The sequence below is a fragment of the Homalodisca vitripennis genome, chromosome 4, assembly GCF_021130785.1.
Source record: "Homalodisca vitripennis isolate AUS2020 chromosome 4, UT_GWSS_2.1, whole genome shotgun sequence".
Classification (NCBI taxonomy): Eukaryota; Metazoa; Arthropoda; class Insecta; order Hemiptera; family Cicadellidae; genus Homalodisca; species Homalodisca vitripennis.
In genome coordinates, this window is record NC_060210.1 from 94,799,242 (window position 1) to 94,818,071 (window position 18,830).

At 31.3% G+C, this 18,830-nt stretch overlaps 1 protein-coding gene and 1 long non-coding RNA gene across 3 annotated transcripts in view; one reads left to right on the forward strand and one right to left on the reverse strand.

Annotated features, from left to right (window-relative positions):
* Window positions 1–1,422: 1,422 nt before the first annotated feature.
* Window positions 1,423–4,770, reverse strand: LOC124359804. Its single transcript, XR_006922189.1, has 2 exons — window positions 4,460–4,770; window positions 1,423–1,571 (listed from the first exon to the last, which is right to left on the reverse strand). It is a non-coding gene; the product is annotated as an uncharacterized LOC124359804 (long non-coding RNA).
* LOC124359803 (mitoferrin-1-like) overlaps window positions 1,442–18,830 on the forward strand; it is an 82,086-nt gene continuing 64,697 nt past the window's right edge. The window contains exons 1-2 of one of the 2 annotated variants that reach the window (XM_046812846.1): window positions 1,442–1,579; window positions 16,046–16,259. In XM_046812846.1, the coding sequence (XP_046668802.1) occupies window positions 1,463–1,579; window positions 16,046–16,259 (331 nt within the window). In that variant the 5' untranslated portion in view covers window positions 1,442–1,462. Of the gene's footprint in view, window positions 1,580–4,780; window positions 4,963–16,045; window positions 16,260–18,830 lie in introns of those variants that run through there. The other variant, XM_046812847.1, reaches the window with a different exon arrangement.

The window sequence follows — 18,830 nt, forward strand, 5'->3', positions numbered from 1 at the left end:
CTAACTGATTTTTAATGAATATGTGATATTATTGTATTTAACTATTACACTAAATCGTGTTAACGAATATTTCATACTTTCATTCACATTAAGCACATGTATGAATACACATATGCATTTCATTTAAATGTGTAAAAACACTGCACAAAGAATTATTATATAAAAATATTTACAATATCCAGAACAGACAATTCAAGCCTTGGATACTTTACTCAAAATGACAATACATAAATTGGTCAGTCTTGTTTTTATATATAATAATTGTATTTTAGAACATCGTGTAGGCATAGGTTATATTTTTCAAGAAAATTATATTCTCTATGTTTAAATGATGCTTTCTTGATTACACAATCGAAGAACATAACCGTAAGTTTTCATTTTCGTATCACATTCACGACTAGTGATGCGCGATTGCGAGAGGTTAATACAATCGAAATGTTCCTTCTCGAGAGGTTCTGCTTAACGATTGTTTCGATTGCTTAGCGAGAGGTCTTTACAATCGAAAGGTTTCTCTCGATTGTTGCATTCGTTAAGCCAATTTGTTATTGTTTACTTTTCAAGAGCCTGTCTCAACCTGTTTTTCATACTTCCGTTCCATATATTGGTTTGCACCACTCTCCCTCCATTAATTCCAGTAGTTTACTTTATAGTGTCTAGTCAAAATGTAAATTATAATTCTTCAAGCATTAAGATTGAGTATATTATCTTAAATTATAATAAATAGCTTTTCTTGGTTATTATTTTAAAATATTAAATGTTTTTATTTTGTACCATGTTATTTTTTGAATGTTTTACTGTTCATACGTTATTATTGTAACGTGAATAAGTGTTTAATGTAGTATAATGTTAAATGTAGCTGCTAATATAGTAATTCATTAAAACAACTCGGAAGTCAAGTCAGTAAAAAAAAGTAACTAAATTAATTTATATTTCAGTTAAATCCTTCTGTCGATCGGCAAACATATCTCACTTAGAATTTCGATTGCCTAGTAAAATAATAGAATAGATCGTACACGTAAACGAAACAATCGCTAGAAACCTCTCGTCAAGCGTCTATGGTGTATCGCAAAAACAAAGTTATGGATCATGGAATCAAACATTTCGTTTTCAACATTTCGTCAAACACTTCGATTGCCCGGTAAGAGAAGAGATGTTGTGTCGCAATGTAACAATCGCTAGGAACATCTCGGCAAAAACCTCTCGGTAAGAACCTCTCGTTAAGGGAATCACAATCGAAATGTCTCGAGAGGTCGAAACAATCGAAACGTTTCGATTGTAACATCTCGTAATCGCGCATCACTATTCACGACCCTTAGAGGAGCATGGAGTAGAGCCCTAGGTCAGTTGTGTCACTTTCCTTCGTGTAGTAATCTCTAAATTTCTTGTTTGTGCTGAGAGGTTAGAAAATAAAACAAAATCATATTATTGTTTTAAGTGAAGTGTTTTTTATTAACAGACTATTATGAACTTTGAAGACTATGAAACACTTCCTACCACCGATGTTTCAACACACATGACTGCTGGAGCAATTGCAGGGGTTATGGAACATTGTGTGATGTACCCCCTCGATTCTGTAAAGGTAATTGATCAGTTTATATATATTAAGGGTTTTAAATATTGTATTAATCTAAAGACAAGACATAACTAGTTTATTTTGACTGTCATCATTATCATATGTTTGAAGGTTAAATATAAGTAGGCTACAACTTTCACTACTGAATTTAGCTTACCAAAGTATAATTTAAAGTATTGTAAAGGAGAGTGATGGTCCGGATTTTGGAAACAAGTCTAAAGCTTTGTAATACCTTACGCCCAAAGGGCTAATATCAACTATTTGAAGAATGTCAATTTATGGTATTTGTTAGTTCGGATAGAGACAAATCATAATATTTTTTTGTACGGAACATTGTTCATCTAACTGATCTTCAGTTGCCTTATTCAAAGCAACTTGGATTATGGCAGCACCTTTGATTACAATTATCTCTATTACTCGACTGTCCAAATACTGATAGTATTAACAGTTGATTGTTAGACAGGTAGACAGCTGGGTAAATGTTTATGTCACGTAATTAATTGATTTTTTTTGGGTAAGAGTACGAGTCTACAGTGTAGTAAGCAGCCACCACCACTATCAAAACTAGATTAAATTATCAATTAGAAATACCTAACTATTGAATAAAAACAATTCTAATTATCGTTATTTACAATTAATTATTTCAGCTCTTTTAATGTATTGAATAACAGTATTGTTCCAAATTAATTTAAGCAAAGTAATATCATTTGTGTACTATTTGAATAAAGACATAGCCTAGTTACAATAGCAATGTAAATATATTTGTCACAAGCTGTCATGTACGTCTATCCTTCAAAATAATTAAAAGTAACTAAATGTTACACTGTTTAGCTTATAACATTTTATAAATACACATAAGTTAACCTAAATAGTTTTTATTCATAATTGAATTATTACTTTTTTAGATATAAAACAGCTGAACTAGCCTATACAGTACAGTAATTTTAAATACACAACATAATTTGATTTGCCATTTTAGTTTCAGTGGTTAAGATAATCATGAATACCTGTCGATGATTTGATTGTGGTGGTGACCACTTATTATACTGCAGCTGATTACAATGAATGGACCCAATTTTTTATATCAATATTTTTATAATCAAACTATATTGCCTATTTACATCAATGTAATCAATCAATACTGATTTAAAATTGATGTCATCAATTAAATTTAAAATAGACATGAACATTATCTGTACGGTACCAAGTTAAAATGCATTTACAAATTGTAAAGATATTATCATCTACTTTAAAACTGATTCACCTTAATAAAAATTGTGGTTAAGTATATAAAACTAACAAAACAACATTTAAAGATGAAAACTGTGTTTTTCCCATTTCTTGTTATCAATCAGTTTGTTTTATTGTTGATTGATAGTTATGTTATTCCGTACGCAAAATGTACACAATTACACTTAGTGATTAAAACCGGGTCTGTTTCTCATACACTACCTGATTTAAAAAATGGAAAGTATGTCTAAAGTGTTAAGCGTAACAGTATTAAAGAAAAAAGGTGAGGAAAGAAGAAGAATTCCCGCATGATAGAGACAATTTCTCAAGGTAGGGGATTCCTTAATATCCTTAACTTCGACCCCAAATACTTAATACATTTTATTATAAAATTATTGCAAAACTAGCCTATGAGAATAACAGTAAATAAACATTAGGCCACTTTGTTCATAACGCTATCAAAAACTTACCAATTTATTAGACTGTCTTGCCTATCCGAGGGCCAACCATTCTACCCAAGGGCCTATCGCCATACTTGAGAACCATCTGCCCTACCTTAGGGCTTAAGATGCTACCCAAGAGAGATTTCCTACTTTTTTAAGGGGTAATGTTTTATTTAATTAGTAAATCCTTGCTATTCTGGTCACTTTTTGAGCATTTTCAAATACCACCCTACCTTAGGCCATTCCACTTGTTTCCGTTTAAGCATATCTGTTTTTATGAGTCATATGGCTTTTGTTGTAATTAATGAAAAATATTATTTATATGTAAAATGTTCATACATTTGAAGATTCAATCAGAGAATCAAGACTATAAAAGTATCAAATATAAAAATGTGATGCCTTTTAAACTTTACTTGAAGTAAAGATCATTAAGAATAGTAAGAGATCATTGTATCCAATTTTGCCATGAAAGATATAAGATATTGGGGTAGGGTACGATAAGCGGACCCGGTTTTTTAAATCGAAATTCGCAAACGATATTACTTAATCATAACCACCGATATAATCAATCGGTACTGATTAATTATTTTGAAAAATTAACTTAAATAATCTATAACAACAGCTGTAAACACTTTCAAATAATACACGTAAGGTTTCAGTGTTACATAAGTAACATTTTAATATTCAAAATGGCAGTCAATTTCAGAAAACAAGGAGCAAATATGGTCGTCTTCAGTTTTCCTAATTTTGGTTATAATAATTTTTTTTCATCACTGTAAATATTAAATTCATGTTTTAATGTAAAACATACGATTGTTATTGAGGACTATAGATACTTTTATATCGATTGATAATCTAGGATTTGAGAAGCGAACATTTAGGTATCGATGATTACATTCTACGATATAAAAAAACCGGGTCCGCTTTTCGTACCCTACCCAGATATTGCAATGTTCTGTAAGCAAATTATATTTTTGATGTGTAAATATGAGGAAAAGTATAAATTGTTATAATTACTATGCATTAAAATGATGTAAAACAATTTTTTTAAATAGTATGTTTCTATAGACCTTTGTATAGACAGAAATAGGCTATAGTTATGCAAACTTAAATAATAAAAAGAAAATCTGACATTGTTTCTTTTCTATTAAAATGATTAATCTATTTTTATACTCGATTGGGATGTAAGTAAAAGATGCGTATATAATCTTACCTCCAAAGAAATCCAAAAAGAACATTTATTAATGCTTGATGTATAAGTGATCACAAATAGGGGCGTAGAAAGTGGTGATCTAAACAAACAAACAACTAAAACAGCCACAAATTATGATGAAGTATCCTGTCCATACACCCATCAAAGCAGCGATTCCTTGGTGCTGGTGTATTATTTGTGACAGATTCATAGTAATTTAACTTTACAAGACCAATTAATATTTTATAGTAGAACAGCTGATAGTAAATAAATGTGAAACAAACCAGTGTTGTTAGTCATTAGTAGTAAAAGAGGTTATCATCAAACATAATAATTACTGATAAACAAATTGGAGTATTAATTTAAAGTGCAGTAGTCAACCATTTTGTACAAATGGGTAAGAGTAAACTGTTGTGAACATGTCTGATAGTATAGGAAGTGAATATCTAGGTAGAAATATGGTTGCTGGAGCTGTAGCTGGGGTTATGGAGTTGGCTGTGATGTACCCAATAGACACTGTAAAGGTGGGTCCATTCATCTATTGTTCAATACAGTTAGGACGTAAACAAGACCAAATCACCAGTCTAAATTGAACAAAATTAGAACAAATTAATAATTAAGATTTATTTTTAACATATTATTGGTTAGTGTGGTCAAACTGATGATTATTGTCTCAGTACTTTTACAAATTAAGACATTTTTTTAGATTAAAAAAGAAAACTTCTGCTAAGCACCATAAAAAATTATAGGCAAAATATGATTTTTCTTACAAGTCTTGTAAATAATTATAATTATAATGGGTTTTTTAAGTACATACTGTTTTGATATACAGTCAGGAATGTGTCATACCATGTGTTGTGTAACAGTTTTTGCTGAGGTTGCATGTTTCAAGTCTAAAGCTAATTTCATTCTCATGATGTCCTACGGACAGATAGACAGACATCTAAGATACAGAAAAGAATTGTTTAAATCCCCCTGGTAGACAATAAGAGAAGTTGTATCAACCTACTGAGTATTATGCTTTAATGATGCTCAGCCAAATTCCATGGTTGGACATACACCATAACAGGATTCATTATATTAGAGGAAATGAAGTTTCACACAAAATTGAAACTGTACTAATGAAATATTTCTTAATGCTTTCTACACAGCAGTCTATATACTCTCAGGAAACATCTCCTGCCATAACAAATATTTATTTAGTGTTGTAAGGGTTAATCTAGCCACATAATACATTTAGGGGGTTCATTAAGTTAGGTGTCATAGCAGTGTTTAAATAATAAATGTTTCTTTGAGGCAGAGCTGGTACTATAATGTAGAAGTGCACTGAAATCAAATCTTGTCACTGGCTTTAGACATTACCTTTCCACTCTATTATTTTTTTTATATGAATAAGCTAATATATCACCTGTCAATGCAGACCCTAAAGTATAAAATGAGTGCTATACTGATGAATCTGATTTCCTCATAAGAGAGCATCATACTTAATTGTCATAGAGTATAATTTGTTAGTAAAAATTAACTTATCAGCTTGGTAATTAAATAAAAATTTATTTCAATAATTAAAATTAAAATCATATATTCTTGAAGTTTTTAACTAGTCCATTTCAAAAGCTCTTCAATTATATTTTTTAATTATTTGTATAAATGTGACAGGAAACTCATTTTATTCAATAGATGATTGTTCAAGTGTCAAATAATTTTCAAATACCTACCTTTTAAAAAATTTTTAAAACCTCCAAACTTTAAAGTCATATAAAAATTGTGATTTTGTCTGATGTTTTCAGCATATTATAATTTCTAATTACTAGCACAAGGAGGGCTTTTAGCTCTGGATTTTTTTTAATTGACCTAAAATAAAGAATCTAATAATTAAACCGAAACATCTGAATAGCAAAGTGAGACAATAATAATTTATAGCAGAATCAACACTGTATGATGATTTCAATGATTGTCATCACTTTGTTGGTGCTGGATACTGGGAGTTTGTTTTGGGAGCATCATAAAAGGAAAGTATGTGGCTGTTAAAATTTTGGGGTTGACTTTTAACGTAGACTTTCAAATCTTATTTTTTTAAATTCTTTCCAACTTATTTTTTTAATTCTTTCCAAATCTTTATTTTTAAAATATTTTCTGTTTTGGCCCAAACGTCTCAAATTTACTGTTCATTCTTACAAAACTCTTTTATTTAATACGACAACAGTAATAATTGTGCAAGTAATATATAATTCATTATGACATATGATTATGAGATGTGTTAGTTCTCTTAGTATTAAAATCCTTTTATTTTATTCATGCTTAGTTAATAGCTAGAACTGACATTGAACTACTACAACGCAAGGCTCAAATAGAATATAAAATGCCCAAGCCACCAAGCACTATTAAATAAAAACTAAAGTACACTTATATTTATTAACCTAGGCACTTATATTTATTATAGGGCTTGAAGTTGAACACTTCAAAGATAAATGTTATATTTACATTTAGAGACAGTCACACATTCGTCTTGAATTGGAACAGTTAATCTTTTCCAGGTGGACCTCATTCTATTCTAATTTTACTTAAGTTTTTATTAAAAAGGCACTTACTGTAAATGATCAATACAAAATATTAAAGCATTCTTGAAGTACTTTTATATTGTTGGAACATATTGGGAGAAATGATGCAATAATCACTCTTATTGTATTTGTTCATGGAGATATGAAGGTTACCAGTAGATCAGTTTAGTTGGAAGCAAAACAACCAGTGTCCAAAACAGATTAAAAACCAGGTCAAATCAACATATTTGTTTCAAGACTATTCTAATAGTTAAATGTTATTAAACTCTGTCTTAGTAATTGATCAGCTAAGAGCTTTATTTGTTAATGGAGGTGTTTAATCCATACTAACAGTTTGAAGGGAAATGTCAATTGGACATCTTGGATGTATTATTCATGAGACCCTAGTGACACCTGGAGTTTGCGTGTGCCACTGCCATCTTTATCAGAACACTGTGGTTCCTCTCACAGCCGGTTTGATCAATGAACAAGTGAGATGACCTTGAGGGCTGGGCCACGAATGAGTAGAGTGGCTGCTATTATGTTACAAAGCTTTGCACAATACAAATTGCAGCGGAAAATAGAGCACAATAATTTGCAGTAATTTCCTTTCCATTTTGACCCATTCTTATGTTTAGTGAATAGCAAACTACCAAGACTACTGATTTGCAAAAGACACTTTGGAGAAGTTTAATGTTCAATAATTCAACAGTACATAGTTAATTTAGTCAAATTGACTTGTTCTTTCCTCTACTATCTGCATAGAAATAGTTTTTGCCTTGTAATTACCCATTTACCCATTGTGGTGTAAAGATAAAAGCTAAGAAGTTAAATTGTTATCTATAATTGAACATACTACTCTAGTTTATGCCAGTATCATAGTTTATGCCAGTATCAGTCTGCAATAACACATCAATTTTTAATTGATAAGCTATATTTATATATGTAGCTTGAAAACTGTATGGTCATATATTTCTGATGTTCTTTTGTTAGATTTCAAAGTAGATATTGTGCTCTGAATTTCTTTATCTTTAATTACTGAACTATGACATAAAACTCAAAAACATAATTTCTAAAAAAAATACCCAATGGTAAAAATTACAGTGATCAAGATAGATTCACAGTTCAAACAATACAATAAATATTATACTAGTGTAAGTAAACATAAATTTGTTTCAACCATTTAAGTATTTTTTATGCAAATGAAACCCTGTAAAAACTAGGAGTCAACGTTCCTGGTGATGTTTTTACTAACTAGCCTCCCATTTTGCATAACTGTAATAAAAACTAATTAAGTTGAATGACTAATCAAAATCATAAGAGTTTTATAGTACATATGCTTTTAGTCATTTTACAGTTTGTAATGAAATTAAAATGCTTTTATTAAAGAGGTGGAGTTAGGGCTATCAAGTTCTCTCTAACATTCAACCTCATATACTATATATGTAGTGAATTTACAATAGTTTGATACAATTGTGGTAAATTATTAACTTATTGTTTAAATAGAAAATAACGAAAATGCAAAATGAAATGATATATATATAATTAAATGAATTCAAAACTTAATATACAAAAGAACAACTTTTTATGTATTATGATAAATAAAAGAAAAATTCAAAATGAAGAGCAAGAAGCAAAGACACATTCAATCACTCTAACACACCGATTGACCACATGACGGCAACAAGCATCACCACCCGTCACCCCAGCAGCAAGCCCCTAACTCCCGCTCCAATAATTTTGGTTTTTGGTTATTTATTATGTAATATATAATTAACCGGTGCATTTCCAGCAGTGATAGTATGAAATACAATTATATAAATAATAATATGACCTAAATATTTGTCCTAGTTTGGTCAGTCTCTACTATAACATTATTCAACATGTCACACCCTATTTTCTGTTACAATACGGGGTGATTCTGATAAAAGTGTGAATATTTTTAGGATAGATAGAGGTTGTGGGAAGGAACAGTTTTTGTTAGTACACTTGTTAATAATGAATTGTTACTGAGAAAATTCAGAGTTAAGTGATATATTAACAGGAAGGCAACTTATACCTACGTATCATGTTTTGCATGATATTTACATGATTTTTTCATGTCTGACCAGCCTCAGCCAAGGCCAAACTATAATACAGGTCGGAGTGCTTTTTAACCACTTTTTTGTTTCTTTTCAATCTTGGAAGGGATATGGACAACACTCTTCCGCTTCAATCGCCTTGGAGGTGCGGGAAGGTTCGGTAGGAGATGGACAACAACTAGCAGTGATGAAAATCATACCGAGACATATTTAAAAAAATTCATTACAAGAAATTCATATTTCGTTCATCAAGAGCATCTACAGCATGATGTGAATAAAAATTTTCTTGTACCAAAGGATGGTTTTTCTCTGTCAGGGATAATAGGCCATCACTTTGGTCAACTCCCATCATAAAGTGATTATATTTCACGATTGGCAGAGGCGTTTTCCTTTCAAGTTGGTTGCGGTTGATTGAAGTGACCATTTCATTAGTGTGTTCTGTGGATATGTAAGACACTACTCTTTTATTTCTCCATTTAGCTACCAATACACCTTTTGGCGTAGTGTGCAATGGTTTCTCCTTTCTTCAACTTAGCTGACTTAACTTTCGTTGAAATGAACTATCTATCTAATCTGAGCGTACCTGTGCTGTAAGTATTTCTTCTCTAAAGAGTGGAGGCGAGAGAAAAACTATTATAATAATTGTTCATATAAAGGCGGTGTCCACATTTTACTTTTCCTTGCATTAGGTCTAGTACAACGTTAGCCACATGTCCCTTGCTACCAAAATCATCAAGTACACCTGAACCACAATACATAAAGAACATGACAAACCATGGGGATCGCACTGTTAGTTTGATCCCATATTTGTGCTTTTTTTCCTTTATGTATTGAAGTAAATACAGCCGACCACACCAAAGAACCCTTATCAATACACAGATTTTGTTGCGGGTAGTACACAGACTTCATTTTATCGTTGGAGCAATCAATAAGGGACTTAAGATGAGCGATTGGATGGATCAGGATGGCTTTCGAAATTTAAGCAACGTAAGATGATCAAAAATCGGTCTCATGGCATAAAATTTGGGAAACAAGAAGAAAACAATTTATTCATTTCCCAATAATCTTAGAGTCTGGGCATTTGTATTATGCCCATGTGTAAAAGAAGATTGAGAAGAACCAACAACTCTTCGATGGATAGGTTTTTCTACTTACCAACTTACGAGCTGGGTACAGTATGGGGCCCACAAAGAACTCAAGTGCATACATGTTGGTTACCTTCACAATTCTCTCTAAAATAACTATACCCACAAGCAGTCTGAAAAAAACTAATTGGAGACTTGTCATCTGGCAAAGGAACTAAAAGCCCTTCTAGTAAAGGGAATATCTTTCATTCCAATCCGGTTGTGAGTGGTCCATTGGAGTGGGTTGGTCTTCAGGATCTTCAACTTCTGACTCTGTCTGGTACTCCACATCATGTTGTCATCCTCATTATCTGAACTCAATACTGGCTCTTTTTTACACCTAGAACTTGGTTGTTGTGCACCACTTGTTCCTGGGGGAAGATCCATTGTGTTGCACTTATCACTAAAAAATCTAAAAATAATGAAAAAGTCTAATGCGAAAACGAACTGCATAAAATGCAGGAAAAGTACCTCTCGAGGAGCAAGAAATTTGATGTTGTGACAGATCGAGTGTTGGCCGCACACTGACAATCGTCATTTCAGAACAAAGGCTTTGTGGTAACTAAGGCTCCTAGCGCAGAGTAGCGGTGGTAACTAGAGTCACCGCACGCAGCGAATGTGTTAACATTGTTTTTAGTTTATATTAACATTAAATTTTATTATTATGAGTCATTATAGTGTTAATTTGCAACTATTATTTGGATTGTAATTTTTACGGTTATTAACTCTTAAAGCGCCAAAAAGTTTCAGCCTAACTCTGGATTAGCGCTCATTTATTAAAAAGAAATTAAAATTAGCATTGAGAAAATCTAATTTTAATTTTTTTTTAAATTTTTTTTGATTTTCTCAATGCTAATTTTAATTTCTTTTTTTATGTAACAAAATAAAACAGAACTGCAAAAAAATATCTTTTATCATATTTATGGCCCAAAATACACATGATTTACTATTTAGCGTTCCAGCTCCTTTATAAATTTTACCCAATGCTTAAAGAACTCTATTACTGTTTCCTTTTTTTAATTATGTATATAAATGATGACATTGCATGCTTATATGTACCAGAAAATAAGTATATTACATATTTAACCCTTTGAGTGCCACAGCATATTTCCCAAGTCATACGCATAAATTGCCGGAGCATTGCCTTCTGTTTTGCAAGCGTGTGGGGAAAAAACTATATTAAAAAAAACTATTCAACCGATTTGAATAATTTTTTTTTTGGTTTGTGTGTTATAAAACAAGGTATTTTTTCCATATAATATTATAATTTTATTTTTATTTACACAAAAAGAATATAGGTTATAACAAAAAACTAAAAAATGAAAAAAAATAAATTTCAAGTTTGAACTAAAATTTTATTTATACAATATTTTTTTTAATTTTTTTTAGCTATACCATATGAAAGAGCATGAAAAACTGAACAAAAATCATGCATAATATGGTGTGTTACAGTAATATATAACCAGATACTGCAATATATACAAAATACAACAAAATGCAATTTTTGTTCAAGTTTGTCAAAAGTTTAGAAACAATATTATAACTACCCTATTTCACTCAATGAAGTAAGACTACTGTAAAATACTAATTATATAAAAAGTATATAAAAATATACACAGGCCTACAATATAACCTTACTTCACCTAAAATCAATAGTTTGATTGGAACTTGCGTTTTAGTTCATCACCAATCCAACAATAAAATATATGTCACTAAACACGGAAAAAGAAGTTTGTAAATGCATTGTAAGTTTTACTGAACACAATTGCAGAATAGTAATAAACAACAGTTTTCAGCATAAACACACGAAACTAGCACAATGTAAACACACAATGAACGAAACTGTGTAGTTAATGGCAACAAGTAGCAGCTGACCAACTATTGCGTCATCTGTTTTTTTCTGATGACAAATAACTACAAGGGGGCGGTTAACAATAAAAATCAATCACAATTGATAGTTCGAAACTTGTAGATTGCCGTGAAATAAGTTATTTGTCAAAACAAAAATGAGTTATATGTGATATTAATTAAATAAAAATCGTCTACTGGGTAGATGCCGGCAATTTATGCACATTTCACAACATCTACTATGTAGACGCTGCGGCACTCAAAGGGTTAATACAAAGTTATTATAAAAAATTTAATTTACATGCCATAAATATGAAAACCAAATATTTTCCAAATTCTTAGTCCTCTAACGGGTGTTATTTTTCTAATTACAAAATAGTTTTCAGATGTTTATAGAAGTTAATAAAAGATTGTAACACTTATTGGAGTAAAAACAAGCCTAAATATAAATAATAAAAATAAATGTAAAATTTCGGAACAAGAGCCAAAATACATAATTATATAACTATAAGGAGTAAAAGTATTTCTACGGGGAAAAAAGACTTTTATACAGTAAATGTAGGGTTAACAAATAAAAAAGTATACATTTGGTGTGTAATACTGGGTAATATGCATGTCCTAAAAGTTGGGCAGGGTGTGAAAGGCCTCAAAGCACCCTTCCGGATGAAGCCCAGGATGTGAAACACAGGTCTTGCACACATAAATTGTCTCTTTCCGTAAACCTTTCTTTAAACACACAACACATCTGGATCTTCCACCATTAGGTTTCCTTGCCATGAAATGTTTTCCATGAAGTCTTTGTTCAGGTGGCCCTTGTGCGGGTCGTCCCCTCTACGGCGCTTTAAGGGTTAAGTAATGTGCTATGATAATGTCAATTGCACCATTATATATATCTAAAGAGAAATAAATTCTAATTCATTAACTGAAACAAATGTTTTATTTAAATTTGTTTTTCACACATTTTGGGGCACCACTTACTGGGCAACATTATTTATTTGCATCACTACTTGTAAGTTTCCAGAGATAATAGAAATGGAGTTAGTCCAACAGAGTGATTATATTCTGCTGGCATCCTGATCACAGATACACAAACACATACACCAGGGGCTGTTATATAAGCCTGTATAATAATGAGAGCATACTAAACATTAAAAAATTAAAATAACATCTAGATAGTGAGTCTTATCAGAGTCTGAGAGATTCATGAAGTTACTTGGCATGATCAAAAAATAGTATAAAAACTGCTTTTGATTGTATTAAAACCTCTGAAATGCTCTTGGAGTTTTAGTTGCAGTATCATTTTGCTGGTCATGAATGAATTCATTACTGCATTTAGGGTATTTGTAGGAATAAATCCTGATCCAGCCTTTGGTTTTACAAGAGAAAGAGACCTTCTGTGAAAACTTATATGTGGTGAAATATAGATAGTGCTTTTTTTTTTTTTTTTTTTTTTTTTTTTTTTTTTTTTTTTTTAGAGTTGTAATAATTTTGAATTTTGAAATGTATAATAACCTTATTTTGATAAATTTATTTCAAATATAGGACACATTTTGTCATTGTCACTCTTAACTTAATATAATATGTTTTTAACTTTTCTTTAATGTAGGCTATTTACTGTAGTGTGGCAATAAATGTTAGCTTTGGTTGAGAAGAAATATTCTGTGATACAGTCATGTAATCAAAAATCTACCTTATGATCTATCTTTAGTTGTGATGTCATAAAGATTTATTAAAGAGTGTATTATCTATGGTTCTTTTTACTTATTCAACCACAAGAAATTTATACAAAAGCTATGGGGACAGCCATCAGTTTATTAAAAAAACCTTAAATTTTCATTTTAAACATAATCTACACTTGTCATCACCATATTTAACAATTTAGTCTACAGATGTCCAAAGTGAAAATGTTAATGGGCTGAACATTAACAAAGTCTATCACTCATGTGACTGGAAACACTTCATTTCTGTCTGTCTATCTATCTGCCTGTTGTCTGTCCGTTCTTACTATATTTCAAAAAATACTGACCCATAGGTTTAAACAAATAAATCAATTTCTCTTTAAACAGCCATATTATTCCAACGTATTATACTAATATGGAAATTTTTAGGCTTTTACTGCAGAGTTTATTTTTGGCCATATAAAATTCTGTAATAATTATCCAAAATTGTTGAGGTACTTTTTTACAATTACTAATTTTTACAATTATATATTTCTCTACTTTGGCCGGAATGTATTACTTTCAAAAAAATTAAAATAGAATGTGAGAGTGTCCACAATACAAATGACAATTTCCAACAAAGGCTAATGGCTCATGTGGGAAGTTTGCACACTGACTGATCTTGTTCACATTACTGAGGTTACTGAGGGTAAGATGCCACAAATGTTGTGTAGTGCGTATGTATACTCAACCACAAGATCTACAGGCATATCTAAATGAGTAAATATTTCTACCAAGGTCTTTCTTTGTAACTAAATATTTATACAATCACAAGTAGGCTTTTATTTATGTTCAGCCAATGACTCATTAATTTAATTTTATCTATTTTACAAGCAAATTACATTACATCTTTTATATCAGAAATTATAATTGTTCAATGATAAATATTACATCAACGCAAGTTCTAATATGCTGTGTAAGTTATGAGTTTTGATTTCTTCTATACCATTAAAGCAGATGTGTATTTGTATAAAGATTGGTGTTTAATAATATATTGAAATCATTTAATTTCATTCAGTTGTGGCATTTCTTCAGCATATAATATTGATGTAAGAATCATATCAGAATCTGTCTTCTTGTGCAATCAGATCTTTGTCAGATAATGGGCTTTACTGTATGCATGGACATGAGGAGGAGACAGCAGGTGTTGTGACCACAGATTGACCTTTCTCGAGGGAATCCCAGCCTCCTGTTCAGTGGTCAGGTACCATGAGTCATAAATTAGCAGCATGACACAACCACTGATGATGCTCAATCACGCCGAAAAGGAATATAACCTTTCCCTTACGAAATATCCTCTGACAAAATAGTTACATCTTGTTGGTTTTTAAAAGGAAAATCTTATTAGAAATATGAGTATTTATTAAAACTATGACATTATTTAGGGGAAATGTTTAGTCCTGGGAATTCTTTTCAAGATTGTTTTGTCATTTATTACACTAAATATATCATAATAAACAAATTTGCAAATTTTATTTATAAACAAGTGGACAACATATTGTTTCACTTTGGTTATTATAACATTAAGAATTTTGGTATCGATTCATTTGAAACACAATCTCAAATGATGGCCAATGATCCGGAAGAAACGTTAAAAATATTGTTCAATAGTTTATCTTATTACACTATGGAAGTTAGGCAGTTTATCCCTTAACAGTGTTTCACTCACCTTGTGTCATAATTTAGCAGGAAAACATAATTCAAAACATATTTCAGTTAAAAAACCTGGCCTCTTTATCTTCTTTTCATATTTTCCTCTGAATCATAACTAGGTAAAGTAGGTCCTATATATAATGTATTGGGGACTGTAATCAGCAACTTATAAAAGAGTAACAGATGCTTCCATACTCTAATTTTTATCCACAGTTTCATCGCACATTTAAAATAGTTACAGTACTTTAAATAATTTAAAAAATGAAACAAAGTTTTTACTATTTTGGGTGTTGTTTAGTTCCTGTATACTTTAAGTAATTAAAATTAAATTTGAGAATGTCAATATTTCCCAAAGGATCAATGGAACATAATAATTCATTTAAAACATTATTAATTATAGGTGATGTAAAAAGATACAAAAATTATTACAGATGAAAGAACTTAAATATGACACTCCAAACTATTGTCATTCAGTTGCTCGATAGTTCGTGAAGATTCGGCTCATATGTTATTGTCTTGCAGAGTATATATATTTACATTTAATAACTTAGGATTCCTAAAACCATGTTAAAAAAATTGTTATACCTTAATGTAATTTTTAATTATTTCTATTTATATTGACCTATTTGTAACTACATTGTTGTAGACGAGGATGCAAAGCCTGTCAGGTACCACTTCGTACCGGAGTATCGGAGAGGTGCTGCAACGGATGGTCTCGCAGGAAGGGATCCTCAGGCCAGTCCGAGGCATGGGCGCTGTCGTCATGGGGGCAGGACCGGCACATGCACTCTACTTCTCATGCTACGAGTACCTCAAGGAGAATATGACTCACCGTGGACTCAACAACCATCTCGCATATGGTAAGTGGTAGGGGAGAGATTGCTCAGTGATGGCAATTTTAGTAAAATTTAAGTACTTTTTCAAAATTTCATAAACAAAATTTTGGGTAACAGGGTTATTTATAGTCACATGAAAGGATCAATATTATAACAAATAAAAGTAGTACATTTTTGAATCCCATACTTTTAGTGGCTTTTAAAACAATTGAAAAAACACAAATTTTATCAATAAACATAAGTTTACTTACTGGCTCAACATATGTGCTTTTTTCTTTTAGAAAACATTTAGACTAGAAAAGAAAATGTATATAACTTGTGTAATTTGCATTATTGTGCTATTTTGAGGAGGGTGAGGGTTTCTTAAAAAAAGATAAATTGTCTAAAAATATTTTTTTTTGTGTTGAAGGGAATTCTGAAAAAAATGTTATAGTACATTTGAAGCATGTAAAAGGTACATAAAAATATAGGCTTATTAAAAAAGAGTGCCGATTTGAAACGGCCAGTAAAATTTTGTTAATCGGTTGGCAGCAATGTTTGACTTTGTTTCTATTTCTGGAAACATTCCTACTGTTGATACAGCTGGTATTTCTCTTGTTCTTGCATTCTGAGTCTAACCATGGAGAAGTTTTTTTGTGCGCAACAAGTGTTGTAAAAACGTTTTATCAGAGTGGACAGTTATATGGCTACTGTCAGGTGACTTCACGCTATTCAAGGGCGTAATAAAGCACCTAATGAATCAATAGTTCACAGATTCATGGAAAAGTTCTTTGAGACGAGTTTAACAGTCGACCTTAATAGTTCTGGACGTTGTTCTGGCCGAACTGAGTAGAAAGAACATTGGTTTGTGACAGTGTTACTGTCAGCCCAGTGAAATCAATACATTGCGATTCTCAATAATTGTGTTTAAGATGTTCTTCTGTACAGAGAATTCTTTAGTACGGTCCTAAATATCACCCTCATAAAATTCAGTTGTTGCAACATTTTGAAAGAGGCAAGTTACAAGAAGATACGACAGTATGTTGACTAGATACTGAAAAAGTGGCAGGAGGATAACAGCTTCTCGCAAATTTTTAGTGATGAAGCTCACTTCCACTTCATTGGATTTGTTAATAAGCATAACTGCCACTCTTGGGCTTCAGAAAACCCTTGCACGTTTAAAGAAGAGAAATGTTTGCACAGTTAGTGACAGATTGTTGCGACTTTTGGTTGGGTGGCATTATCGTCCCTTATATTTTTGAAGATCAAGAAGGATAGGTCGTGGCCTTTCCTGAGTTCAGTTTCAGCAGGATGGTGTCACGTTGCCTGCGAAACAATTGTGTTGTGAACTTTTCCAGGATCATGTCATTTCTGGGAATTCCGACCATCAAAGGCCACCAAGATCGTGTGACTTGACACCTTCTGACTTTTATCTTTGGGGTTATCTGAAGTCATTGGTACATGCCAATAAACTCTGGCACTTTTTTTATCACCCTTTGCATAGTAATAAAATATTAAATAAATTTATCAAAGCGTAAAAATCTTGGATTTCTAACATTTTCAAGTTGACATTAGAAAAAAATGTATAATTACTTTTACCAAGCATATCATTTTACTTTTGTTACATATTTACCCATTTGTATTTCAATTGTTTTGTTTTGTTATTTTTATAATAATATGCAGTACTACTTCGGAGAAATATAAGATATAATAAAATGTCGCCTTGTACACATTAATTTTATAGGTATATTGCGTAAAGAAAAACATTTAAAATGGATTTTACATAATAATGTATACAGTGTGTTCTAAATTGTATGCACATAATCTTTGTTGTATCTTTTATAGTTTCCAAGATCCCTTTAGTGAGCATAAAATTTGGAACACGCTATATATGCAATTTATATTCCTTCTGCTCTCATCTAACTGAAATGTGTAGACAGATATCTAGTGTGTATATAATCAGCTGTTTTATAAACAGGTTCATTCATATTCTGTCAAATGAAAGCTTTGATGAAACTTGTTTCTAACAAATCTTGTTATAACAGGTATATATGTTTGATTTTTTTTTTTTTTTTCATTAGATTATGAAAGACCATTAGTTATTATTTTCAGTGATACCAATTACATTTATTTCAGGAAAAATATTTCCAAAACAAACACTTGTTTAACAGTGTGCTATTTTCAGTAAAGGTTTGGTTATTGGAAGTCAAGAAAGTATTTATTATAGATTTTTGAACAGTGACTGTGATTAATATACTTTATACATAACAGGGTTGATTCAATATAAATGTTGAGTTCAGCTCCATTTTATCTTCTGCTTAGTGCAGCGTCTGAATCTGATTCTTTGAATTTGAAACCTACTTGAATCAACTGTTCCCACCATTGCTACGTTATGCGTAGAAAGCTCGGTTGCGCCACTGCAATTTGGGATGGTGTCTAAAACATCGTAGTGCACCTGATGAGACAATGAGAACACGTCATTATCTAGATTTTTTTTTTTTAGTCTAGGTGTCTCTGATGTCAGAGTTCATTTTGAGCTAAACCAAATTTTGAAATGAGCTGATGAGTCCTTGCTACTCCGAGGATTAAGAATTGCAATTTAATTATTTTTAATAA